The sequence below is a fragment of the Microtus oregoni genome, unplaced genomic scaffold (assembly GCF_018167655.1).
Source record: "Microtus oregoni isolate MIOR12 unplaced genomic scaffold, Mior012 000000F_ref0000247, whole genome shotgun sequence".
NCBI classification, from domain to species: Eukaryota; Metazoa; Chordata; class Mammalia; order Rodentia; family Cricetidae; genus Microtus; species Microtus oregoni.
The window spans coordinates 88,652,215-88,665,921 of record NW_024543059.1 but is presented as its reverse complement, the minus strand read 5'-3'; the positions used below and the strand labels follow the sequence as shown (position 1 = coordinate 88,665,921).

The following is a 13,707-nucleotide window of genomic DNA, read 5'->3' as shown; positions in this document are numbered from 1 at the left end:
GCCAACCCTAAAATGGCTCCCTTAACTAACATATCTTCTTTCCTGCTCCCATATTCACCCTTCGTCCATCTCAACCATCCCACTCCCCCAAGCTCTAACCAATCCTCCCTTTCTCACTTCTCCATCTGTCTCTCTCCTTCCTCGCACTCCACTCCCACCCCCATGCTCCCAACATTTGCCTGGCGATCTTTCTGCTTCCAATTTCTAGGTGGATATTTATATGTTTTTCATTGGGTTCACCTTATTATTTACTTCTCTGGGATCGTGAACTATAAATTCAATGTCCTTTGTTTATGGCTAGAATCCGCTAATGAGTGAGTACATACTATATTCATCTTTTTGGGCCTGGGTTATCTCACTCAGAATAGTGTTTTCTATTTCCATCCATTTGCATGCAAAATTCAAGATGTCATTGTTTTTTACTGCTGAGTAGTACACTAATGTGTAGATGTTCCAAACTTTGTTTATCCATTCTTTTATGGAGGGGCATCTAGGTTTTTCCTAGGTTCTGGCTATTATAAATAGTACTACTTTGAACATTGTTGAACAAATACTTTTGTAGTATAATTGGGCATCTCTTGAGTATATTACCAAGAGTAGTATTGCTGGATCCTGAGGTAGGTTGACTCCCAGTTTCCTGAGAAACCACCACACTAATTTCCAAAGTAGTTGCACAAGTTTGCATTCCAACCAGCCCTTACTCCACATCCTCTCCAGCATAGGTTATCGTTGGTGCGTTGATTTTCACCATTCTGACAGGTGTAAGATAGTATCTCAAAGTTGTGGTAAGTTTAGAGAAGCTATGGAAGCTCTAGGAGATGGAGCCTTGCTAGGACAGTGTACTCACTGGAGGAAGATTCAACTCACTGGAGTTTTATACCATTGCCCCATTTCCTTTTTCCTCTCTGCTTGATTCTGCAGGGCAGTATGAAAATCACCTGGAGGCTGCTTCCTCTGGTTTGTATTCCTTGCAACATTAAGTTGTTTCTTGCCATGTCGTTTCTGATGATCAGACTAATTAGCAATTAATAACAAGAAGTAACTTTTAAAATGAACAGAGTCTGTAGGCTTTGAAACAAGTTTGATGGATAAATGAGGAAGAGTTTGGTATTGGGGAATAGAAAGTCATTAAATGCAGAAATTAAATAGAAGTGGGTATTGAGGGTTTTTTTATTTTTTGTTTTTTGTGTGTTTTGTGTGGTTTTTTTGTCTTTTTTGTTTTGGGGTTTTTTTTGTTTGTTTTTTTTTTGTTTGTTTGTTTTTATTTATTTTTTGCTTGCTTGATAGGGAACACCAGAAAACAAAGAGAATTTCTAAAAGTGGAGGTTAAGTTCAAGAGGGTTCACAGAAAAACATGGACTCTGGAATCGCCTGGCCTTGAAGTTCTTCACATGATAGTCTGACAAAGATTCTGCTGTATTTTTTTGACATGTAGACTGAGACTGAATTTTAACATGGTGGAATAATGAGCTTGGCAGAGGAAATTTCAAAGGAGAGAACGATTAGACTGTGGATGATGGTGCTCACAATTCTAATCCAGTTCCTAATAGTAAAGAGCAATAATTACAGTAGTAATATAATATTAAAAATGTTCAGTTTGGGCAAATAAATGGCTCACAAACTATAGGAAAAGCTTGTTCTTGGAAAACAATTATAATACTTAAGAAAAAAACCTATTGCTAATCACTGAGACAAATAAAGAGCTGTCCTAAAGGGATTGTTCCACACATCATAGGCTTCATTTTATGGAAATGCACATTCAATTTAAAAGACGAAGTCACTTAAGTAATTTCCCGGACTTAGAAAGGAACTTTCTGAAGCAGGATTTCTTCAAGATCAACATGATAACCAGCTCTGAAGAACTCAAACTTCACAGGTTAGAACTTTAAAGAGTTAAAACATATTACTCTTATAAGAAAAATCAGAAAATAAATCATTGAGGTATGTGCTATTCACCATGAAACAACAGCAAAAGGAATTTTAGTAGATTTCCATTTGTGTTCTGGAATAACTTTTCTGAAAAATTATTCCATAAAGATACAGTAATAATTTGAATATAGATGCTCTTTTGTCAGTCACTCCTGCATTGTCCTATATGTAGGAAATATTATTATATACCTCTAATGTAGTCATACAATAAAATGTGAAATAACTTAAGGATTTTTAAAATTATAAAATAGTCTTAGGATAGTACTTTAGAGTTAGAATGCCTACAATTTACATATTCAATTGAATTCTCATAAAAATTTCAGCACTATTATCACAGACATGGAAAACATGATCTTAAAATTCTGGAAACAAAAGAGATCACAGATACCTAAAAGAATTTTAAGGAATGAGAAATAATAATCCTAGAAGGATTGCATAACCGAGTTGAAGTTGTGATGTGTAACCATAGTGCTAAAACTATCATGGCACAGGCTCAGAAACAACCACATAAATAAATGGAGTAAAATAGAGGGTCCACACAAAAGCCAATACCTAATTTAAATTCTGACAGCTAAAAAACCAACATGCAAGGCAGGATGTACCCACTAGTATAGTGGTAGCATAATTGATATAGAGATAATAAATTCCACAATGACTGGATTGCATACTCACTTCACAAGAGGAACTCTTTCCCGGTACTCTAAACCTAATGAAAAGCTGATAGTTCAGTATGGCAATGGACCTTCAAGAAAAATACTATGGCTGTTTAGCTAAGGAGACACCACGGTGTCCATTTATTTTCTACACGGTTATGTTCCTATCCATTGATTTGTATTGTTCTAACACTTGTACAGTGAGGTTTCCTTTTCTGTGGGTGACAGACAAAGCAGAAACTCATACTGGTCAAAGTGATAACATTAAGAGACTTCTGAGCACTCATCCTAAAAGGGGCCATCTATAAAACCCCATTAAAAGTTCATGGAATATCAAAGAAGATGTGGTGGAAAGAAAACAAAAGAACAGGATTGAAGGGAGTGTTGTGAAATGATGTCATTGGTACATGAAAGGACTCTTGCTTTCATAAACTCACTGAGTATTGACTAATTTCACAAGTACTGCTTGATACTTGGCACACAAAGATTCCACTATGGCTTGGCCCCCATCACTTCCTGGGGAGCTATAAGCAATTAACAGTTTTTTTTAACAAGGGGTAGACTATGATCCTCAGTGTTTAATATACTAGCAAGTTACTTTTGTCAATGACTAATGTTCAAGTAATAACTTTCTACCCATGCTCATGCAGGCAACCAAATCGAAGAGCAGTTGGTCAAATAAAGGTATAAAAATGGGAGAGAAAATGGAAGACAAGGAAGAGAATAAGATAAAAAGTAATTATATATACATTTGAATACAAGAAAATATATTAAATGAAGATAAATTATGGTACTTGAAACAAATAGTATTTGAGATATAACAATATATTTGTCGGGATGTCGTCATAGATCTGAGAATTGCTATTGACAAATCATTTAAGGGGAATCTTCGAAAATATGTTAAAATCGCTGTATATAATTTTCACAAAATTACATTGACTTCAATAAGCAATTTTTGCCAATTGAAGTTCATTGCTGTAACAGATTATATAAGTGTGAATGAAGTATAAAAGTTAAACACTGCAAAGGAAAAGAAATACAAATGATTGATGCTCTCAGTATGAATTTATTTTAAATTTTAGAGTTTTGATTCTACATGGATTGCAATAAATGGGTCTCCAGCAGTGTTACTAATGAAAAATTGTGCACTGCCATCACCAGAAACATAGATTTTAATTCCGGTGCAATAGCCATCAATTTTATCTCCAGAAATGACATCACAGTATGTGCCTTCAGGGAGACCAGTTTGTAGGGTTGTTGACAATGACCTGAAAAGGAAAAAAAGAGGTCAGATTCAAATCGACAAATTCAAGAAAGCAGAATACCTCCAAATTGAGTACTTTCTTAAACTTTGTGGTGTGTAAATATAAGTTGTAATTTACTAGCCATAAAGTTAGATAGATCGATATAGATGATAGATAGATACAGGAATAGATATAGATATATAGGTAGATATTTATAAAGAGCACTTGTTAAGTTAAAATTTGGTTTTCATGTGGTGGCAACGTTTGGGGAGGTTAGGTAATGTGGATGTGGAGGAACTGTGTCACTGAAGGCAGGCCTTGACAGGGAAAGACTCTGACCTTCTCTAGTTAACGTTTTCTGCATTGTAGTGTGGTTCAAAGTGTGATTCATCAGCTTCCTACTCCTGCCCTCATACCATGTGGTCCAGTTCTAACCCCTGGGATTGCAAGACCAAATAAAATCTTTCTTCTGTAAGTTGACCTGCTCATGCTGTTTAATCACAGCATCAAAAAGGAAGCTAATACAAAAATCCAAATGAGCAAAAAATGGAACTGACATTGAGATTGTCATCTACTTGCACAAAGATCCTCTAAGTACAGTTGTATACAAGTAGGAAAATGTTCAAGAAGATGGAAACATATCATGCATCCAAAGCAGAAGGTCTGTAATCTAGACTGTAGAAGCAAACTCAATTGCCTCCTGAGAAAAAACATCAGTCAGAGATAATGAAATATGTCACACAAAGACAGATAATTTATGATTATATAACAAGGGAACAGAAAAATAAATATTGTGGTACAGAGCTTGGAAATGGGGGAATTTTTTGAATCTAATAATGCCCATACTATCACTGATTTTAAGACATGCTGAATGTTTATTTGCTTTGTAAAGATATCACATGAGTCAATGAATGAGAATACATGAATATGACAGTGTAGGAATACACCAAAAACAACAGCAAAACAAAATTCTACTTGAAACAAAATCTGCTTTAAAAATGGAGAAAGAAATGAAGAGCAAGCATCTTTTTTTCTATACTTTTCAGGTATCTGAAATTCATTAACAAATCTTAAATTCATTAACAAAAGTTATTTTTCAGCTACAAATGAGCAGGAAACAAAAGGAAGGATGTAAAGGTATAAGAGTACACAATTCTACTTTAATTGCTTTCCACTTACCAGTCATCATTGTTAAAGACAATGAATCCTTTGTTTCCTCTGCCAAAAGCTACTTGGTTGCTGCCATTATCCCACCAGTTTGACAAAGGCTGACCGTTGACTATGTTTCTGAAGGCAACCATGTTCCTAAAAGCACAATATCATGTGAAATGCTTATACACTTTGTATTTAACAATTTAAAACAAAATTTAAACCATTTTCGTATTAGATAAGATCCGTAGGGGACACTCCCAACCTTATCTGGCGCCATCGATGTTCACAGACCCAGCCATTGCCACAAGTGGTGTCTTCATTAATTGTCACTTCTTTGGTTGCTCCATTGTCATTTGGTGGTCCAAACCAATTGTTGATATCCTTTATTACAGAAAGATGCGTTAATTTATAATTCATATTGCATTTCCATTGCACTTAAGTTAAAAATTTCTGCTACCTGACTCTCTATAGAATATATAATTTCCAAATTAATCTTAGTTTAGGTTCTATACTATCTTTTAGATAAAAGTACTAATAAATATATTCTAATACTCTGTAATAAATTTTCCAAAATTTCATGATTGTCAACACATTTACACATTTTCCTGAAACAATTGAACAAGCATTCTCTCCATTGTAAATAGAGGAAGCTTTTCTCCCCTAAACCCAGACTACCGAATATGGTAGTCCAGAAATCTGTGATCTCCACCTATCAGGCAATTGTGTTAAAGGTGAGAAGACAAACTTCTCAGCATTGAAAGATGTCAAGGAACTGAACACTTTTTCCTCCTGCAAGAGTTTTACCCTCTAAGTCATCTCCCTAGACCGTTACTGCTTTTTAAAATTGTTCATAGGAATGTACTGCATAATATTTTGCAATGCTTAGTTTTCCTGAATGTGTCTTCAAAGTTGTTTGCTTTATTTAACATACTTTCTTAGAGAACATGAGCAAAGAAGTCGGGACCACGAGGCGTGCACCCACCCACTGAGACAGTGGAGCTGATCTACTGGGAGCTCACCAAGGCCAGCTGGACTGTGACCGAAAAAGCATGGGATAAAACCGGACTCTCTGAACATGGCGAACAATGAGGGCTGCTGAGACGCCAAGGACAATGGCACTGGTTTTGATCCTACTTAATGTGCTGGCTTTGTGGGAGCCTAGCCAGTTTGGATGTTCACCTTCCTAGATATGGACGGAGGGGGGAGGACCTAGGACTTAACACAGGGCAGGGAACCCTGACTGCTCTGTGGACTGGAGAGGGAGGGGGAGAGGAGTAGGGGAGGGGGAGAAGCATGGGAGGAGGGGGAGAGGGGTAGGAGGAGGGGGAGGGAAATGGGAGGCTGGGAGGAGGTGGAAACTTGTTTTTTTGTTTATGTTTTTTTTTCTTCTTTTCTCAATAAAAAAAAAATTAAAAAAAAAATAAAAAAAAAACATTCTTTCTTAGGTAACCTCAATTAAACTGAATGATTTTTCCCTTCCACAGAAAATTTAAAAGTACTTAGAAAGTACTTTTCTTGCTTGCAGTTTTAAACTGCAGGGCTGGCCTGCAGCTCAGAAGGTGTTGAAGTATGCCTGAAACCAAGATGTTCTCATCCTGAGAGGTAATATTATGCCACTTCTTCCTTCGACTACACACCCATCTCCTGCTTTGCTCGGATGCCAACAGACCTCAGCAGATAGACATCCCCGGGTATATCATGCCCTGGTGCATACAGCAACTGATAAGTTTAGGCATCTCCAAGGCCATGAGGACAGTTTGCCATTTATCTGACCACTAAAACATCCTTTCTTTTCTACATTACCTATAAGCTTCATTCCCCTGGCCCCAACGGCATACCAACATGTGAATCCAATTTGCCTTTCTTCTTGGGCTCTAACAATTCGCTGCTTCCTCCTAATAAATGAGCTTTCCTTCAACTATCCTCTTTCAGTCCTGGCTGGTGCAATGACCAAGATGAGGCAGGACTCCAGTATAGAATTAAGCAATCTTGTTTCCTTTCTTTACAGATGTTATTATGCCCAATCTCCATATCAAATTGACAAGGTAAGTATGATTAGATGCCTGTGTTTTGCTTTGTGTACCTTGTTCTACTATTTATTATCAAGATTTTTTTATATTGACAAATCAGTGAATACTTGTGCAATATTTTTATTGTTACCATTACAGTAAATAAATATTTGATGGCATATATTTTACATAAATATATTTATATTAAATTAAAACAGGACTGCTTTCCTTTCCTTGGAAAAAAATGTATTCAAACTTACGTTTCCATTCTCAAAATATCTTGGCCAGTAATAACTTGACATTACTCGTGTGAATCCATAAGGATGAGCCAACATAAATCCAACTGCCATTTTATAGAGTCTGAAAATTACAAAATAATATTATGATAGAACAATAAAAAATGTGCAATCACTAAAGGGCAAGTAACAAATCTTCAACAAATGGTTTTATTTACCTAGCATCCCAGAAAGTCAGGATGGTTGATCCTCCGACTCCATGACCTCGCTGATTATCATGGTTGTCCACAAAGACCAGGGCTCTATCAGAAGGTATGAGACCCCAACCTTCGCCCCAGTTCCTATTTTTAAAAAATTTGCATATATTATTATTTTACAATACATTTAGTTTATCCTATCCATACCACTCTCTATAATCTATTTTCATTTAACTACTGATTCTATAAATAAAAGTTTATACCACAGGAAACTATTTCTTCCAGGTATGTGTATATACACATATGTAATTGCCTAACATATTCCATGATTTTCTGTATAGTAAGTTTATTTGCTTTCCATTCACATTGCCCCTGTAACTTTGTAATGTAGATGAACTCAAGAAGAGTAAATATCCATATCTCCTTATGTAAAATGAAAAACAAATAAGTTAAGATTGAATACTACAGTGTATTTTATAAATATTTTACAGAATCTTTTTATAAACATTTTGTAAAATAAAACAGTTTAACATTTCAGACTAATTTATTGCAATACATAAGTGTAACAATATGTCCACATTATAGCTGTATATATGAGTAAATGGTTTTTAAAGTAATATCTTGACTTTAGCAGATTAGAATTACCAAACTCTTGTTGGCTTATATCTCAGACAGAAAACAAAATCTCTAGGTGATATTTTATGTTTCTAGAGTTCCACCTTGTTATTGGCAATTAAAATGAAATAATTAATTCCAGAAGATTAATTGTGATTTAGAGAACAGTGAACCTTCTTAATAGTTAACTTCTTGATAAATATTTAATATTTAATAAATTAGAATGTTCTAATATGATCGTGTCCTGGGGTGACAACACATATGTGACAGACTCAATAACAAAGTATGATGTGTTTACCTTAAATAGGCCATCTTCTCTCCATTCCACTTGCGGATAACTGTGCCCAGTGATATTCCATACTTGAATTCTGTCACAAGGCCAGTTCCAAAGTACTCACTGCTTTTAATTACATCAGCACCCAGATCAACTACCTAGGAGAGATATTGAGAATTCGGTCATTCGAATAAAGAAATATTAAAATGTTCACTGTCAAAATATCTTTTAAATTCTCTATGCTGTTGATGCTCAAATTGGTTTGTCCTATTACTTTATAAATTATATGCACCACTATTGAAAGAAAGTTGCTGACAATGTCATTTTTATCCAGTAAATAATATTTACATTTAATAGATAATTTAAAATTTAGAAATTCATACCTTCAAAGTACTTATTGGCAGATAAGTTCAGCAATTAAAATTCATTTAGTTTTCCAAAGAAATCAAATGCAAAACAGTACTAACCTCTTCACATGACCAATGTGCACAGAAATATTAATCAGTTTACCCAAACTTTACACATTGATTAATACCTCACACAGGAGTCAATTTAGAAAGACAGGCTGGAGTCAATGACTAAGATTTTTCTGCCTGGTATAATCGCCCCCAAATATGCACTAATTGATCCAGTGGTATCACAGCCTACACAAATTCTCATAATTTAAACCTTTATTCTGGAAAAGAATTAAGTCTATTATATTTAAATAAAAGAGGCTTAAAGAAATTTTGTATTTAATAAGGTACTCGAACATTAACCTATTGAAATTACGTTTAATAACATCTTCCATCCATCTTCTGGCTAGCAAAACTGATGTCATTTGTATATACACACTTGTATTACTTTACCTCTTGAATAATGGAAGGTCTGCTTCCTTGAGGGAACCATTTTGTATTTAAGTTGTGCAGTTTGTCCAAAATTGCCTGTATGTCTCCAGGCCAAATGTGCTTAGCAGCATCAATTCTGAACCCTGCTACACCGATGTCAATGAGATGGTTCATATAGTCAGCCACCTTGGTACGAACATAATCTTTCCCTGTTGCGAGATCCAGTAGGTAAGACATACGACAGTCTCTGACCTATTGAAACAAATTAAAACAAGCCAGACAGAAGGTGATTGATTTAAATGTCATCTGTCACCTCAGACTCCCTTTGACTAGTCACATATTCACCAACTGGTCTACTAGGAAACTTCATTCCTTACATTCACATTCTACTGTGAATACACCCTAAGAATATCTTCCAGTGTGAAGACTGAAGTATGGGAAAACGACATAGGTAATATTACAGTTGATTTAGGAAACCCCTTGTTTTCCTCTCTCTTCTCCATTCATTTTTATTTCTTTTTCTTAATGTGGTAAAAGAAACAAACTTTGAAACATATAATAACTAAAAACGTTTTTGATGACTTATTTGCATTTCTTACGTCTAGTAATGCGTTGCTAAAGAAATCTAAACGATGTTTCAAATAGTATTCCAAAAGTTCCATGTGCATACTGAGGACAGATTTTTTTTTAATTCTGATCATTTTCCTCACCTGAGCAGGATCATTGTAGTTTTCAATTTCTCCACTTGCACTTCTACAATTGCCATCATTAAAATCCGAACCAGAGAATGGAACTCCAGAGAACTCCCTGGTTTGTGGGTTGAAATAACTTCCACATGTACTGCTGGTTCCTGCTTGAACCCCTTCTTGAGTCATGTGATTAATGACAGCATCCACATAAATACGGACCTGCACAAAACAGTTTGTTATTTGAATTAAATTAGAGAGATAAAATGTATATAATTATACTACATAGAACACACAAATATATAGATAGAGGGATAGATAGATAGACAGATAGGTGGTAGATAGATAGATATGCTGTTTTATAGTTTAATTGATAGAAGACAGAAAGTCAAGTGTGAAAGAAAACCAATGTGAAATGACAATCAAGAACAGTCCTAATATTTGCTTGAAGAATTATAAAGGTGATAAGTGGAAAACCAGAAACTGTTATCACTAAATCCAAATGAAATGCGTTATTTAATAAAACAATTAGGTTAAGATATAATGGACATTATTGATTTTGAAAGGAGTTAATGTGAGTCATTTTTAGTTTCTGAAGGAAAAAAATGATAGATACTGGTCATTATTAAAAAGAGGAAATATCTATTTGCCCTAAAAGTGAAAGTAAGTATTTTATTTGAAATTTCTAATACCTGACTAGAAAATAGTTCTTAGAAAATGACTATGCATATAAGGATAAAGAGTCAATGTTTTGCCTTATGGTTTGTTAGATACATTTACAGTATAATGAAGAGGGATTCCTGGTATCACAAAACAAGATACAAAGTTCCCATCCCCTAAAAATCTTTTTAAATGGCTCATATGAAAGATTTTTTTCAAGATTGATCATAAAGCAGAAGTTAATTTCGAGTTGTAGCTAAAATGTAAAGAAAAATTAAAGGTTTATTTTTTAAGAAGAATAGAAAACATAAGACAGAAAATGGTTTTTCAGATAATAACTTCAAAGGAAATATGACTTCACTTACCCCAACATTGTTACACCTAGTCACCATGTCTCTGAATTCATCTTCATTTCCAGACCTTGAACATATTTTGTAGCTAATTGGTTGGTATCTTTCCCACCAAGGCCTTGAAGGATTGTTAATTACAAGATTTTCATTGGGTGGAGAGATCTACAAATAAAACAATTAAGATATTCAGAATAATTATGGTTTACTTACATAAATAAATCCTTCAGAACAAACTGTGAATGATCCTCCAATGCTTAGGTGTGCACTTGTGGACCTGCTGTGTTAGAACCACTAAATACATTGACAGCACAATGGAGAGGGCCTCCTGGTGTCCTAAAACAAGACACAAAGTTACCATCCCCCTAAACCTTTTCTTCCTCAAGAAAGCTATGTGTGAAATAAAAAATTGCTTAAAAATAATCAAAAATATGAGGGAAAACAATTTTATATAAGAACAGTGAACTCTGCATTTAAATTGTGAACAAATATTACCTGCACCCCTCCAAATCCATTAGGAGCTAAGTATCTCTCACATTCCTTGGCAATATCAACCCAGCGCCACTCGAACAGGTGGACGATAGCGGTTCGTCCATTTTCAGTGTGTGGCTCATATTGAGCCCAGCAGAACCCAATGAAGGAAAGGAGAAGGAAGAACTTCATATTGAGATGATGTTGTTAGTGTTTTTCTAACATCCACTTTATACCTAAAAAATAAACATGCAGTTGAATTGCTTTTTCCATATTTATGTTTACCACCAAACATTGAAATATGTCTCATTCTTAGTTTTTAGGGTTTTTTCTTTTTCTTTTTTACTAAAACTTAATACTTTCTTACTGATTATTAAAGACATTTTGTTCCAGTAATCAATTTAATTCACAACATGTTCTAATAACATTAACTTCTCATGGGTTGTATGATGACAAATGTATAATAAATCCAAGAGTTGCAAAATATTAACATTAAAATAAATTTTTAGAATAATTTAGTTCAGTGATTTCAACACTGTTATAGAAAACCAATATAATTATCATTTTTACCAACCTCCTTTTATTGTTTTCCTTAAAATAAATTGGGACATTTGTTGGCTTACAACGCAATCTAGCTTTGAGATATATCTTTAGCTCAAGTTTCAAAAATTATAACCTTTTCACATTGTTAAATATATCATTAATACATCATTATTTTCATAGGATATTTTATTAACTATTTATTATTAATTGTTAATCACTGCAAACTCATTCTATGGAGATATTGCCATTCTGATTCCAAAACTACGTATGTGTGTCACTTATATGGGAGAGTCCAGCCCATTGTGGGTTGTGCCATTGCCATTCCTGGGCCAGTAGTCCTGTGTCCTATAAGAAGCAGGCTTAGAAAGCCATGGAGAGCAAGTCCATGCCCTGATTCGATGTCTATGATGTACTGTCAAACATAGAATTCTAAACTATATAGACCTTTTCCACCCCGGGTTTTTTGGTTATGGCATTTCACTACATTAATAGAATCCCTAACTGAGAAACTTATGGATGGAGATAATTAATAATGTAGAAATAATGCATAATAGAACATGATCTACAGAATCAATGCAATACTCATTACAATTTAATGATACTACTCAACAACTAGAAAATAAATCTCAAAATTCATATAGAAATTCAAACGATCACAAAAGCTTCCTAAGCAGAAAGAGCAACACTTGGGCATTATAATACATTAACTGAAATTATATTACAGTATTACAAAGCCAAAGTAACAAGAACACAATGGAATACACCATTCTTTCTATTTTGGTTGCTGTTATTTAATGTCACATACATTCTTTCTTATTTAACATCTATAGAAGATGAGACATAAAAATAGGCAAGTGGCATAGCTTAAAAATGAATTTTAAAATTAAAAATTTTATAAAGTGAAATATTGAAAAAATAATTCTAAATACCTGTGGTACTACCCTAATTACTTATATATACTTACCTAAACTTGTACCAGAACAAACACCAAAAATTAAGCACTAGACCAGAAAAATAATTTAAGAATATATTATAAAAATAATGAAATCATAAGAGTACTAGTTACTAAATAAAATGAAAAAATAGAAAAATGGTATAAAATGAGTAGAAATTTTCTACAGGAAAAGGTGATGAATGAGCATAACATAGCTTTAAATACTTTTTTTTCAATCAGAAAGATACAGAGAAACATACACATGAGCTGATTTAAAAAACCTTTCTTATAAGAGGAAATCTCAAGTAATAAATGTTAATGGTATAAGAATTGAGATGAATACAAGAATAAATATTTCCTATGTGACCTTGTCCTTGCTGATTGAAGAGTACTGTGCTGTTCTATTTCTTTAGAAGACACGCTTTCTGACTTGTTCATTTGGTGCTTAGTAATTATTTTTGTTATTATTCTATGTATCTCCCAATTTGATTGTTCTTTTCTTTGAGATAATTCTAATCATATTATATGTTTCTGGTTCAACAATGATATATATGTTGATTTTGAGGGAGAATTTTTAATTTTAATCTTATATCTCATGTGAGCGTTCATATAATTTTTTTAACTAATTGTATTGTAAAATGGTATGTGTACCTGGTTATGAGCATATGTTGAGGTATTTTCATGTAGAGTCAAATAATTACTGAATATCATTTATTCCACTAAAATAGTGCCCAATGCCTTCCACTAGCAATAAGCAAACAAGTCAGTGGATTTCAACAAACATGCAGCTATAACACAAAACAGAAACTCAGTTGCACTGACAAAATAACATTAAGACACTAACAAGAAATTTGTACTCAAACAAAATAACATAGCCTTCATGAACACATACCATTTGCCGCCTTCCAGTGCAGTTGGACTCCTCTGCGC

General features: G+C 34.0%; 1 protein-coding gene across 1 annotated transcript; it reads right to left on the bottom strand.

Annotated features, from left to right (window-relative positions):
- Nucleotides 1-3,628: 3,628 nt before the first annotated feature.
- Nucleotides 3,629-13,707, bottom strand: LOC121445859 (alpha-amylase 1-like). The gene is made up of 11 exons (XM_041648051.1): nucleotides 13,670-13,707; nucleotides 11,325-11,536; nucleotides 10,848-10,994; nucleotides 9,847-10,044; nucleotides 9,158-9,388; nucleotides 8,334-8,467; nucleotides 7,442-7,564; nucleotides 7,248-7,347; nucleotides 5,241-5,359; nucleotides 5,006-5,131; nucleotides 3,629-3,850 (listed from the first exon to the last, which is right to left on the bottom strand). Exons 2-11 carry the CDS (start codon nucleotides 11,490-11,492, stop codon nucleotides 3,661-3,663), a joined length of 1,536 nt encoding a protein of 511 aa, XP_041503985.1. The 5' UTR covers nucleotides 11,493-11,536; nucleotides 13,670-13,707; the 3' UTR covers nucleotides 3,629-3,660.

Bases quoted from the DNA above. Each gene is read 5' to 3' on its own strand.
- LOC121445859 (XM_041648051.1), bottom strand. From the start codon at position 11,492: ATGAAGTTCTTCCTTCTCCTTTCCTTCATTGGGTTCTGCTGGGCTCAA. The intron at 9,389-9,846 runs GTGAGGAAAATG...TTGTTTCAATAG, and splicing joins ACTACAATGATCCTGCTCAG to GTCAGAGACTGTCGTATGTC. The intron at 5,132-5,240 runs GTTGGGAGTGTC...TTGTGCTTTTAG, and splicing joins CATCGATGGCGCCAGATAAG to GAACATGGTTGCCTTCAGAA.